Raw genomic sequence first — 14,658 nt, 5'->3', positions numbered from 1 at the left:
TTCTATAAACACAAGAACCCAAAGTAAGGGTGAAACTCAGTAGTAAAAGTAGTAGAATGCAAACTTCACTTTTGGTCCCTGATAGCTCTGCACCGAAGTAGAACAATTCCTCACTGAGACTGTAAATCTTTATTGACAATACTGGCTTAATGTATTAAGGATCTCGCTCTGCTTCCTAAATAGATTTTTCATCCATTTCATTTTCTCAGTTAATGGTGATGTGGCAACTTGGGCTATGCCATTAAATGCTAAACATTGTCTTGAGCCAGGATGCACAACTTCTCTGCACCATGTTTTTTATTTGATCCTTTAGTGATAGGCATGGGCTGCAGTGGCTGAATAAAGAAGTAGGTGGAGCCAGGACAAAAAAGTAATTTAAAATTAATTAAATTAAATAACTGCAGGTAATATGATTACTCCATAGCTATTTAAGAATTCCCTCCATCTGTTACATTCTAAAATACAGTTTGGTATCAACTTTTGGAGCTCTCTGGAGGGTTCCAAAAGACCTGGGGCCATGAACTATGCACACCTGTCTTAGACTAAAACCTTTTTTCACTTGAGTCTTTGCTATTTGTAACTTGGAAATTACACCTCCAAGTAGAGAGACAGATGGATATGGATATAGATATTGATGATAAAAAAACACATAGACATACATCTCTGATTAAGCTACAGCTTTTGGGTATGGTCACAGTGCTTTGTGTGCGTGTGTGTGTATGTGAGAGAGTGGGGGGGATCGTGTTAAAGATGGACTTTCACATCATCTGAAATGCTAGTTTCGTTTTGAGGAAGAGAATGTTTAGATCCAACCACAAAAAACTTAAGCAGTGCCAGTTTACTCAACTGTGTTTTCTGTTCATTGATTTTTTTATTAAAGGATGATAAATATGTAATATTTGTAGGACTATTTTAATACTTTTATAAAATGTATAAATTTGTATGTATCTATTTAGTAATTTAATTAGTACAATAAGCTGAACTGAAAAATAAAATCAATCTTTTTTTTTTCAACCATAGTTGCAAAGTCCTGAAAACCAGTGGGAAAAGCGTGAAAATTTAGTAAGCAAACTTCACAAAGAATTTCCTAGTTTGGATAAAGAGGTATGGTTGTACTTGACACTATGTATGTTTTATGCAGATATTATAAATAGATCCATATTAACTGCCACATCTGTTGAATAAGGTTTGGAATTGCATAAAATACATATAATAACTCAGTTCCCTGTGTAAGTTCTTTTGCATTGAAACTCTTCTGTGACACCACTAAAGACCTTGCATGTCTCTCTATCTGTCACTTATAACTATAGGAACTTGGGAGCACTTTAAATGTAATTATGGGCTTTTGGCCCTTCCCCTTGCCTAACCAAGTTTGCAATCTGACATAAAGGCTGGTGAATTGAAAGCCTTACTGAAATTGAACTGAATAAACATCCATAGGAATTAAGACTTTTCTCAAGATATAGTGCTTTTTTACATTATTTTGGCTTTTAGGGCATTTTACATTTTAATGGTAAACAGTGATTAGAAGGCAAATAGTTGCAACAAAATGTGTAGAGTATTCCAAGCTATGTTATTTTCAAGCGTGCTCTTGTTCCATTTTACTCTCACTTTGGATCTGTCTGTCTATCCATCTATCTGCTTTCTGTGTATTTTTGAAGTTCCTCCAAACCTGCGAATAACCTTTTTTCTGTGTGCCACAAGATTGGCACTTGGACTTTGCTTGAATACTAAATATATTAACTGTAATCTAGCAAAATTGGTGACTAATATTTAAAAGTTGAATAAAATGTTATCATTGGAAGGTAGACATGCAAAATTGTTGACAAATTTGAATTAGTTTGTTGTTTTTTTTGTTTTGCCTATAGCAATCTCAGCGTTAATTACTGAGTAAAATATAAAGGTTCTTACAGATTTAGTATTCTGTACATTGCCATTATAGTTCTAAATGCTGAGATTCTTTCTTGAAGTGCTTCTTATACAAGACTATATGTATGTGTGCAATTCTGATAACAGAGTCCCTGTGTGTGTATTATATAGTTTATTAATTCTACGGTCATACAGGATTTGTTTTTTATTTTGTGAATTAGGAACTGAGAGATGTACTTAATGAACACAACTGGATATATCAAGAAGCTCTGGATTCTTTAAAAGCATTTATGGAAGATCAAGAGGGTAAAGATATCTTTCTTTTAATTAGTATATACCATTAACTGAGGAAGCATGCATCTTTCTTACTGCCCAGATATTCAAAGAGTTGCATAACTTATTTTTAATAAAAGGTCTGAAAGAGGTTTAAAGAATGATTCTTTATGGATTTTGTTTAACTTAGTGAATCAGGACTTAATGTAAGAGGCATAAAAAGCAACAGATATCACAATATAATGTAATAAAAATATAAGACATCATAGTAAAAATATCAATACAATATCAAAATAAATGAAGGAAGTAAAATTCTTCTGTGAATAAGTTTTAATCGTACTTAAAACAACAGTACCAAAACCATTTCATGAGACAGTTACTAGTGAGAAAGTAGCTATCAGTGTCATTGTGGAGAAAGTCCTCTGTCTTGTTCTTACAAAATCAGCAAAAGAATTTGGGGCAATGTATATTCTGAAAATCTTTAGAAGTTGTGTAAGAAGAATTGGTATTTTAGGTATTGTGTCCCAAGCCATTTAGGACTTTAAAGGTAAGCTCCAGCATCTTGAAGTGGGCTTGGAAGCAGATACACAGCTATTTTATCACTTTAACATGCTCTCCTGTGGTTTAAGTTTCATTGCCCCTTTCTGATATATTTAAAACAACCAAGCATAGGGTGAACATACATACCGACATTACAGTCAGGAGGTGTGAGTCCCTGTAATGAAACCATCCTTGCCTCAGAAAGCTAAGCTGGGTCTTAATTGAGAAGTTAGGTACTTTGTATGCTTTTTCAGAAGTGTGGTAACCCATCTAGAACGGAATATTCATCTGATTCCTAGATATGATAACCATTTATATTCTTCATCTTTCTGAATTCTGAATTCAGCTTATGTTTGTCATCTAGCCCAGCACTGACTCCAAGCAGTCAGCAGCTTTACAGCTTTGCTTGTATTTGATAACATAGAATAGATACGTTCACTATAATGATAGAATGATATGACATGACCTCACAGCTGTGTATAGATGGTGAAAAGTATGGCAAATGATGCTTTGTGAGTCCCCAACAGGCTGTGTAGTTGAAGATTTTTTATCAGAATAGATAATTGTGACTGGGAGATAATTGAAGAGGACTTCTCAAGAAGAAATAGTCCAGATTCCTCCATGTGTTCTGCCCACATCCTTGGGCCACGATTGAAATTGATTTGTAGACACAGAAGATGCTCTGTACATTCTGCTACCTCAGAAATTGTTCATAGCAGCCTTTTCTAGTGTTCCACAGGGACTATTTTAACAGCTCATTCACCAGTCAGGAAATCTCTACTAAGCAGTTACTTAATGAAGTAATGTGGTGAAGTAAGAATATTTTGACTTTATTGCTGCAGAGCAGATAAGTAACATGTTCTCCCCAGTATCCATTCATTGCCAGTGTGATACTTACAATACAAGAAGTGCCTTCATAAATTAGTGCTGCTTCTTGCAGTGCCTTGTCAAATAACTCATCAATACTGCTCTGAAATGTTCTCTGACTGCTTCAGATCATCTTAACAGGAGTGAAATTGGGAAAGACAGCTGCACTGAGTCTAAAAGGTTGTTACATTTGAACAGAAGGAACTTTATTGTGCTTCTTTAGGCTCCTGCTAGCTTTATAGGGTTTTGTTTGTTTTTGCTTGTCCTCACTTCCCAAATTGTCTGTATCCTCTTATGTTATATATACAGATGCACAATATCCTTCCAAAAGTGAAGTTTCAAATGGAAAGAGAATCTCAGTTAATAATACCCATTGCTACCAGAATGACACTAATGTGAGCCTCAAAGAGAAATGGTCCAAAACTTCTGAGAATGGCTTCAGGAGAAAAGAAAAAAAGAAAAAAATTTGGAGCACTAAAAAGGATTCACAGGAGCTGGAGTATGAATCTGCTTCAGAAGCTGGTAGCTCCCTAGATGAGGACTATAGCAGTGGTGACGAAGTGATGGAGGATGGTTATAGAGCTAAAATTCTTAGTTTTCTTCAAGAAGCTTCTCTTGGTGAACTCACTTTGATTCCACAGTGTTCTCAGAAAAAGGCTCAGAGAATACTGGAACTCCGTCCCTTTAATAGTTGGGAAGCTTTGGTAAGTCTGTATTCTTTTCTTTAAAAAAATACCAACAGCATGTAATATATTCAAGGGATGTCTTCATTCTAAGAAGGCATACATGGGTGGCTTTACCTAACTAGGCTAAAACACTATGCTTGTTCTAAGCCAGTAGCATTTCAAACAGTGTCAGATGACCTAATTTTGAATGTCTTAAGGGATGATTTTCTTGAAAAATACAAGCTGATTGGCTGGCCACACTGTCATTCATTCTTGAGTTCCGAAACTTGGTTCACTTTACAGCAGAAGAAGAATTTAGAGCTTTCATTTGTGAAGCTGCTGTTTGCTAGTCTGTTCTGATCTGCTGCAGCTGAGAAACCATACAGAAATGAAGAATGTGGCAATTTTTTACTGCAATTACCTCAGAGAATCGGCAGCCAATTTGCAGGGTTTCTCCATGATTGAGATGCCAGGATGAGTGTATTAAGCATTACTGTTCGAAGAAATTTTTGTTATTTGTGATTTTTTTTTCTTTTTAAGTCATTATCACTGACTTTTTAATTTTGGTATTATAAATGAAGCAATATAGTAATTTTCTTGAGTACTGTAGGCTTTTTTTTTTAACTTTGAAAAACAAAGTAGAAAAGTCTCAGCATGGAAATGAAAGAAAGAAAACATTCCTGTTGGTGAGTACTTTTTACACAGACCCAAACTTTGTAATCTTTAAAAAAATGTTTTCACTAATTCTGTATTTCATGTTATTCCTCAAAAATGAGCAGTCTCTAGTTTTAGCAGTGTGGCTTTGTGATTGGAATGGATAATTATTCAAAGGAAAAGTTGTGAAATTTTGGTATTTTGTCTCTATGAGTTTTACATTGTTTTAGAGACATTAGTAAGCTATTTCATCTAATTCTTCTGATTTTTGTTCCTTAAAACAGTGTATCTAGGAGGTGAGGCCAAAAATGAGTTATTTTTTTATATCCACTGCATTTAAACATTTTTTTAAAAACCTACTTCTATACATGCTGCATTGTTGTGAATTAGGTATTTAATCTTATTGGACCCTGAATTGTTTGGGTCAGGTTTTTGAATGAAAGAAATAATACTCATGCATATTTTAAAGTGCATACATGAAAAGTACATGCATATTGCTTTATGGCAACGCTGCCTCTGAAGTTGCTTTGCCTGAAGTCTTATACCTTGAATAGAACATCTGTCCCTTTAGAAACATGTTGAGCTTTGCCTAAACAGCTTCTTTGCAAAAGTAATTGCTAAAGGGCTGCCATTCTCTGAAATATTTCCACAGAATTAAGTTGTGTGGGCCTGTTTTAATTCAAAACCTCTTTCATAAAAGATGCATTTATCAGCACCAAAATATTTGCTTAGTTTCTGTAATGACATGCCCTAATATTAATGAAATTCAGCCAATTATATTCTTGGAAGCTTTCAAAAAGAAATAACTTTTTAAAATGCTGGCAGCAGACTATTCAGCAGTCCAGCTTTTCTGTTACTAAATAATAAGGCAATGTTTTTTTGGGGGGGGAAAGCCTTTGAAGCAAAATATAAATTAATAAGGAAAGTATTTCAGTCTCTCTTTAACAAAGACATGCTATACACCTTTAATTTTATATGTGATGTCTAAGAGCTGACACTGACTTGATGGTTCATAATTAATTTTATATGTGGTTTCTTAATTTGGATAATGCATAGCATCTTATAAACTTATAATTTCCATATGCTAGTTTTGCTTTATAAATTGTTCAGTTACCAAGTAAAAGCTGCTTGCAATATTTCCTTTAAAAATATCTGATAAAAGAATCACAGTGTGTTTATGGCACAACAGGAATTTGGATTGTATAGGTTATTGGATTGTTGTTACGGTCAGCAAGCTTAATCAGAGGTAAGCTATAGGTAAGGATTGGATTTAGGGAAAATACCTTTCTATAAAGTTTCTGTATTAGTTATTGTAATTGGCCACACATGTCTTTTCAATAATTAGAATGCCTTAGAATAGTCTAGTAATGAGTAGGCAAGAAATAATTTTTGTAAGTTTGGAATGAATGTTAACATACGCCTTGGAACGAAATGGGTGCCATTTGTAATAGCTCCATTGGGTCATTATTTAAAGTTACATTTGAAATTTGAATGGAACTGATGAGATCTTCAAGAAGAGGTATGTGATAAGTTTGAGGAACAAAAGGCAATGTGTCAAGCAGTATATGGAACTGGAGAAAATGAAGATAGAGAGGTATGGAGGGGTGTAATAAATGGTGTTGATGGAAAGTAGATTTAGTTGTTGTTATTACCTCATGTCTTAATACCTTTCACTTTGTATATCATACTCCTTTTCTGCACTTTGCATAGCATTGCTTACCTTGAAAAGGAATAGCATGATGGATATGTATGTCCATTATAGCCATTGAAATGGTTTTAGTTAATAGTTTAAAACAACATTTAACAAAACAGTTCATAACAAAACAAACATTTCCTTGAGAAATATTAGCTTAAGAAATTTAAGATAATTTGTGCAGTTAAAAAATTAACAGCACTAGAAATGAAAAAGCAGCCTGAAATTTTTAAAGGGTTGATTAAGAGCTTGAATCAAAGTGGGCTATATGTAGGTCTATTAGAAGGTTGTTCATCAGTTGGCACTCTCCACCGAAATGGAGATGGAAGAAATTGGGCCTAACAAAGTTCCCTGGTCCCAGCCTACAAACAGATCCTAAAACACAGGCAAGGATAAATGAATGTGCTCCTTTAGGTAACCAGACCCCAACCATTTGGACATACAAATGCTCTGATTCCAGCTAGGGCCTCTTCATGCTTCAAATGTCTAAATCAATTAAACATCTTTATAGCTATATTGCACTAGTTGGAATTTCAGAAACTTAATTTGTTATAAGACAGCTTCAGGTGCTTGTACTTAGAAACTTTGTATTTACCAATATATGATCACTTTCATTTAAGTCAGTGGAATGTTTGAATGCTTAATGCTTAATTTTAATTTTGACTTGGATTGTGTGCATACTTAACAAATGGAATTGTGTTTAAATCTGACTTAACTATGTACAAGCTGAATGCATTCCATTATTCATAAGATTTATTTGGAAAAATTGCTAAAGGTGTTTCTTGTTTTGACTCAGACTTGGAAACAGATGGTAATAATTCAATGTGAAACAAACTGGGTGGTTTTTATAACAGATGGTTTCACTTTAGGTGTAATATTTAAAGATTACAAGTCTTATTTTCACACTAATCTGACCTTTAGGCATTTAAAATAATTATTTAAAGTGTTAATTATCTTATTAAAATGTCTTTATAGTTAAAATAATTCACTTTTGGTGGTTCAGACCTGCTTAAATTAAACATACTTCATAAAAATTTAATCTTGTCTTCATAAAGGGTTCATCAGAATTGCCAAATAAAAGCCACAGAGTTCTAGGAAGAGCTGAAATGCTGTCCTAACAGCCAGGAACCATGCTGAGACAAGGAATAGGTCTCTAGTGTTTATTACTGCTACATAACAGAAAATCCTAACAAACTGAAGAAGCGTGGGAAAAACCCAGACATATAAGCCCCAAAGGCTAAGGCGGGCCCGATCTGTGTCTCTTTGAATGGTTACCTAATTCCTCAGTACTACGCATGCGCTTTACAGCCTGGATGGGAGCCCCTTGCTCGCCATCCTTACTCATGACAGATGCATTTCACAATGTTACTTAATAATGGATATTATCATTATAAATTAAATAATTAACATTTTACAGGATTAAGTGGTGTAAATCCCATTGTTCTGGTATTTTGTTATAGCAGCCCATAAAATAAGTTGTTTTGCTGTAACTCATACGCTTTGTCTAAGGCAGTGTTTCTCAATCTTGGAAACTAAGATGTGTGGACTTCAACTCCCAGAATTCCCCAGCCAGCTGAAACAAGCTTCAAGTTTGTAAGAAAGTATATGTGTGGTCCCCTAAACTTTCCATAGCACCTGCCAAGCTTCCTGTCCCACCTGATTTTTAACAGATTTTAGAATATTTTAATTTTTAAAAAATAAGGAACAGGCATGCTGAAAACCAGAAACCTTATAGTATCAGCTTTATTTCCAAGAATGCTGTTGGAAACAGATGAACTTGTTAAAGTCTTGATGTTTCAATAAGATGCATTTAAATTGTGTTCTTATTATGAATCTATATAATAAGACAAAAATAAAAGGATTCCTGTTTAGCCTGTACGTTATGAAGGAGATTACATTCTTTAGAAACGAGTAATAGATGCTATTTTTTACTGATTTGCAGTCATGGATTCAACAAAAGATCTTCATAACTTTAGGATTAGGAAAATAACATCTTATTTTTCATTCTGTTGCATATAACAAGTTACTTCCCTGTTTAGACAAGCATGGAGGGTGTTTCTTAGTGCTAGAGGCAATCATAAAACTGCAGATAGATCTCTGACAAGTATTGTCCATGTTGATTATCTTGACTTTAAAAGGTGGGTGGTGAAGAACATGCAGACTTTAGCTGATGTGTCTCTTTTAGACTTTGTATAGAGCAACCTTCTGCCACAGTAGTTTATCATTGTAAGCGGTGGATGTAGCCCTGACAGTTCACAAATAATTCCTGTGAATGCTTTGCTCTTTATTTTTGATGCTCTTTATTTTGTTAACTTTGATTTTGACCGGCAGAATAAATAAAAGCACACAATAAATAAAAGCACATCACTGAACAAAGAAGTACAAGATTATTTATATAGGATCTAACAAATCTTCAGCTTCATATCAATAGTGCCTTCTGTTGTTGAAACATGGTTTTACAGTTTTCATATTATGATCAAATGTAACAGCTAACAATTTGAAAAATACTGGTTTTGGTTCATGATGTGAGCTAATTCATAGTAAAAATACATGAGAACATTAATTACTTTATATGTGTTACTATGGGTAGGCCAGAAAACTCTGATCATATGCTATTCCAATATTTAATGAATAATTAAGCTGGAATAAAACTGATGGATTCTCCATGCTGTTTTATTTTTATTTTGTATTTAAGTTTAGTGATTTCTCTCTCTCTCTCTCTCTCTCTCTCTCTCACACACAGTTCACAAAAATGTGCAGGACCAATGGCTTGTCAGAAGATATTATTTGGAATTGCAAAACGTTGCTAAGAGAAAGAGATGTTGTGTTAAAACTTATGAACAAATGTGAAGAGATCTCAAATAAACTGACCAAACAAGTAACAAGGATCACTGGAGATGGAGGTAGTGGATGGAACATTGACCAACCATCCATCCTGAATCCAAGGTTAGCAAGATTGCTTATTAATAAATGTTACATGTACAGAAAACAACGTCAGTGAGGTATAGTGGTTAAGGTGCTGGACTAGGATCAGGGAAACTCGGATTTTTGTATTCCATTAGCTGAGGAAGCCAGCTTAGTGATCTTGGGCCAGTCTGTTCTGCCAAGTGTCCAGGTGCCCAGACAATTGGTTCCTTTAGATCCAGAGACAATAAGCACACCAGTGAAAAAAGAGATTTTAAGCTGTATTATTAACTTAAGCAAACAGATTTAAACAGAAACATAGTTTAGGCAGATTAAACAGAAGCATAAACAGCATAACAGAAAGAAAAATCATAACCTACCAAGCACGATGGTACCCAATCTCCCAAGGGCTGTCAGGAGCCCCTTAATAATGACAGCAGAGATACCCCAGGGCAGCTCAATTTCCACAGCACCCAGCACTCAGGTCTTTGCAGAAACTCCCAAACTCAAGAGGCAATCCTAAGGTTTTTATCAAAGTATGGCCCTAAAATCTCATGACCCTGTTTCCATGGTACAGAGACTGCAGGATCTGAGCTTGACTGGATAGTTCCCAGGGTCTGGCACCTGTTTATGACATGATCCAAGAGCCTGGGAAGCTATACAGATACGCTAGTGCTGACATAAAAAATCTTGGGGTTTTCTCTTCTCCCACTTTTCAGGCAAGAGTGAAAAACAAGCAGGTTAAACATACTGTAGCTCAGAATGAACTCTAAACTTCTATAATATTAATATGAAGGAGAAATTAAAAAATGTCACATAAACTCCTTGAAATACAATGGTCTTCTGCATTGCTACTACACAGTCACCCCTCTCAGCTATCATCCGCATCAGGCTTTGAGACAATCCACCTGACAAACAAAATCCCTTGTTGCATTGATAGCTTCACAAGAGTAAAGAGGACAAGAATGACAAAACTGTATGGGGGGGATAAAAAACCTACACAGTCTAAAGGAGACTTCAGTCATCCTCACCAAAGGCCTGGGAGAAGAGCCAGGTCTCCAAGCCCCTTTGAAACGCCAGTAGGGTAGGGGCCGTTCGAATCTTGCAGGTGGGAAACCTCATTCCAGAGAGCAGATGCTGCTACAGTGAAGATGCACTTCTGGGGTCCTGATAGATGACATTATTTAACTGAAGGAACCTGGAGTGCGCCAACCCTGCCAGATCAAATTGGCCAGGCTGAGACTATGGGAGACAGGTCCCTCAAGTAACCACGCCCTGTGCTTGTAATATACCTGATTTAAGATGGATACTGTATCAAATAGAAATGCTATATTTTCAAACATGATCAGCTTTTTATTTTGTAAACACATTTCTAAAATATACTGAAGCATTATCAGGAAATAGGGTAATGAGCAAGCGTAGCTCAGACTATTTACAAATAATTGCAGTCATGTTTAAATGTATTCCATTAGAATTAAAAGGACTAGTTTATCAACGGAGCAAGTTGTGAGCTTTGTACACTAAGACTTGTTATAATTACTGTATATTGCTTTGAAGCATTTAAAATCTTTACATGTTCTAAGTCATACAAAAACTATAATGTACATAATTATTATTTCCCATATAACAGTGGGACAGTCAAGGGTAGCACAATTTTGCAGTACAAATTGCATGTTGCGGACCCTGTCCATGAGAGATTGTCGATTGGCAGGGTCCAGAAGGAGGGCCTTTTTGCCGTGGCACCCGGCAAATAAGTTAGCCCCGGAGGTGAAGCAGGCCCCCTCTCTCCTGGCCTTCCGGAAGGGAGTTAAGACCTGGTTATGCCACCTCGCTTGGGGTGGGAGGGAGGATAGCCAATCATGGGAGTGGTTGGCACCTTGATGGGGCCAATGATGAGATCGTTATTCACCATTTTGGACTTTATATTTTATATTTTATATTTTGCATTTTATATTTTTATGTGCATTTATATTTATATTGTATGGTTTTAACTATATTTTAATCTTTTACATTTAATTGTTTGTAAACTGCCCAGAGTTGTCATAATATGAGATGGGTGGTAAAGAAATACAATAAATAAATAAATGCAAGTTTTGAATAAGGAACCTGTGTCTTTTAAGCCACTATATTACGTATTTGGTAAACTGTGCAGGTCAGGAGGTTTGAATTCACACAATAGTAACTTGCGTACTTCTTTTTCTATTGTCAGCATGGAACTTAAACCATATCAGAAGATTGGTTTAAATTGGCTAGCACTTTTGCATAAGCACTCACTGAATGGTATTTTAGCTGATGAAATGGTAAGTTGAAAACATAGTAGCTTTTATTTGTACTGAAATAATTCATAATACATGTAACTGACCCAAAGTCACCAATGAATGTCTGTGGCCTTGAACATGGGTTTTTCCCAGCCTTAGTCCAACCCCTTAACCATCATATCACACTAGCTCTCAAGCTGATATAACCTTAGGCTTTTATGCATGAGACAGGGTGACATATCTGAATGAGCTAGCATGAAGACCTGGGACTAAATCACACTTAGGTGGTATGTGGACTGGGGCATTCCAGACTGTAAATAGAGTTTTGGAGAAGAGTAAAATGGCTGTCTTGCAACTTCAGAAAGGTGGCACTGATAGAATCAGTATCTGCAAAATATCAAAAGCTAAAAAAACTTGAGAGTGAGTTTTATGGACAAAGAAGCAGCACTTGCCAGGAAGGACCTGAGTGTCGAGACATACTGAAAGAGTGAAAGACGGGTTTATTGGTTGTACTGTATAGGTAAGAGATTCCATTATGTCTACAGAAAAGGAAATGCCTTTAAATGTTCAAAAGTACTTAAAGGGTTGCAAATTATTTGAAGGAGGCAATATTATTTGTGACACTAAAAAGTTTATCACTTACTTCTAAATATGCCTCTATATTTTACATTTAATACACAACATCATGCTGTAAAAATAATTGTTTCTATTTTAAATTACTTTTTATCTAGGGTTTAGGAAAAACCATTCAAGCAATTGCTTTTCTGGCATACCTTTATCAAGTGGGTGATGTAGGTCCACATTTGATTGTAGTGCCAGCATCAACATTAGGTAAGTAAAATCTTGGACCAATGTGTTGGAAGAAATACTAAGGGAAGTTAAATGTTTGTTGTTGTTGTTTTATGAATTTTGAAGAATCTGATTTGTTAAAGCTGAGAAGAAGCCTCACAAAGTTAAGAGTGTAATCAACAGATTTCAGAGTAGATAATCTAACATTCAACATCTGCCTTCAATTGTGTTTAACCCTAGGGATCCATTAGCCCTATGGGGTAGATCAGCCTAACAATCCAGTACCATATACTGTATGCATAAAGCTACTTTTATGAGAGCAGATATTGTAATAGAATCTTGCAAGTCAGAATGTACTTCCCTCACTTAGGGAGGGCCCTGAGATGTTTTTCTCAAGTTAGTTTCTTGGAATGGACTTAAGCTATGCTTGTCTAATCATTGCCTTGGTAACAGGTCTTCCCATGGTTCTTCAAGGCCATTATATATTCCCTCTACAGGATGGAAGTCTAGCATAGTCTAGATCCCTTGCATGTTTAGAACACTTGGTATGCTTGTAGCATCGTGCGGTAATCCTGGAAATCACTGGAGTATTCCTCAAAGAGTATTAAAACAGGCATTTCCCAGAGACTGACTCGGAAAGAAGGCCAAAGGCATCCCAATTTTTTAAAAGTGGAAAAGCAACAAGGTGACTTTGGAACACCTAGATTAATTTATGTCCTCATTTATCTTGGAGTCAATATATTGCCTCATTTGAGTATAGGTAGTCCTTGCTTATTGACCACTTATTCAGCAACCATTCAAAGTTGTGATGGCGCTAAACGAGTGGTACTTAACAACCGTTCCTCGAAGGTCCAGCCACTGCACCACCCCGCAGTCATGTGATTGCAGTGCAGGTGCTTCGCAAGCGGCTCTCATGACAGTTGCAGCGCCCTGCAGTCACATGATCGCCATTGGTGACCTTCCCTGCCAACTTCCCACAAGCAAAGTCAATGGGGAAGCCGGCAGGGAAGGTCTCAAGTCACTCCAGTAAATCCCTCCCCGGCCTCCCTGCGCTTACACCAACCGGCACCGTGCTTCCCCCAGCCCCCCTGCGCTTGGCCTGTGTTGAGCATCTCAGGGCCTCCCCCGCCCCTCCGCAGCACACACATGGTCCTTCCCTTGGACTCTTGCTGCTTTCAACTTAACAACCTATGTGTCTTGGGGACGGCAACCAGGACTGCTGAGAATGTTGTTGCTAAACAATGCGGTCACGTGATATCACGCTTTACGACTGCATTGCTTAGTGATGGCGATCCCAGTTCCAATTGCCGTCGTAACCTGAAGACTACCTGTTATATGGACTAAAGTTCCAATTAGGGAGATTCTCTGAAGGGTTTATTTCCAGGGAGGTCCTTTATCTTCTGAGGATAATACAGTAAATAAGAGGTTGCATAAATAATTTTAAGACTGCAGCGGTAAACAACTGAAAAAAAAAAAAAAAGCCCAGTTTCAGTATCTTTTAAAATTATGTCTACGTTTGCCCTTCCTCCAAAAAGTGTAGGGATCTTTCCACTAATAGTGCAATCCTATACATATTCACTCCAAGGAAACCTGAAGAATTCAATGAAATTTACTCTGAGGTAGAAGTGATACAATTGTAGCCTAAATATAAGCTTCGTAATGAACAGAATCAAGCACAGCCAGTTACAACTATTGTGGTTTTGTACTTTAGGGTAAGCAAGTTTAGAATTAATGTTCACTTGTGGGTAGATTGATAAAATGCTTTTTAACAATTTCATGTATTTTTTTAAAAATAGATAACTGGATAAGAGAAGTTAACCTGTGGTGTCCTGAACTCCAGGTCTTATTTTATTATGGTAAGAATGTGTGTTTCAAAGTAGTTAAAATGAAGTAAGTATGCCTTTTTTTTAGGCATAACGTAGTAAATTGAATTTGTGAATTGCAATCAAATTCAGAAGAATGTTTTAAAGAATTATCTAGAGTTACTGAAAAGTCTAACTCATTTTGCATTTTTGCCTAGGATCCCAAGAAGACAGGAGGCATCTCAGAATGGATATCCATAATAAAGTAACAGATTTCAATGTGATTGTGACAACGTAAGTAGAAGTCAATATAAAATGTAGTCATTGGTTATAATCTAAGAAAG

At 36.1% G+C, this 14,658-nt stretch overlaps 1 protein-coding gene across 3 annotated transcripts in view; it reads left to right on the top strand.

Moving 5' to 3' along the window:
- The window catches only part of SMARCAD1 (SWI/SNF-related, matrix-associated actin-dependent regulator of chromatin, subfamily a, containing DEAD/H box 1), a 49,916-nt gene that overhangs the window by 23,451 nt on the left and 11,807 nt on the right, over window positions 1–14,658 (top strand). For all 3 annotated transcript variants that reach the window (XR_010068383.1, XM_063309620.1, XM_063309621.1), the window contains exons 7-14: window positions 1,021–1,104; window positions 2,091–2,175; window positions 3,859–4,253; window positions 9,305–9,507; window positions 11,675–11,765; window positions 12,455–12,554; window positions 14,309–14,368; window positions 14,533–14,608. Coding sequence is in view for 2 of the 3 variants with exons in the window: in XM_063309620.1 (XP_063165690.1) it covers window positions 1,021–1,104; window positions 2,091–2,175; window positions 3,859–4,253; window positions 9,305–9,507; window positions 11,675–11,765; window positions 12,455–12,554; window positions 14,309–14,368; window positions 14,533–14,608 (1,094 nt within the window). In the remaining variant the exon portion in view is untranslated. The remainder of the gene's footprint in view (window positions 1–1,020; window positions 1,105–2,090; window positions 2,176–3,858; window positions 4,254–9,304; window positions 9,508–11,674; window positions 11,766–12,454; window positions 12,555–14,308; window positions 14,369–14,532; window positions 14,609–14,658) is intronic.

This window comes from Candoia aspera, chromosome 8 (genome assembly GCF_035149785.1).
Source record: "Candoia aspera isolate rCanAsp1 chromosome 8, rCanAsp1.hap2, whole genome shotgun sequence".
NCBI classification, from domain to species: Eukaryota; Metazoa; Chordata; class Lepidosauria; order Squamata; family Boidae; genus Candoia; species Candoia aspera.
This window is presented reverse-complemented; position numbering and strand designations above follow the sequence as displayed.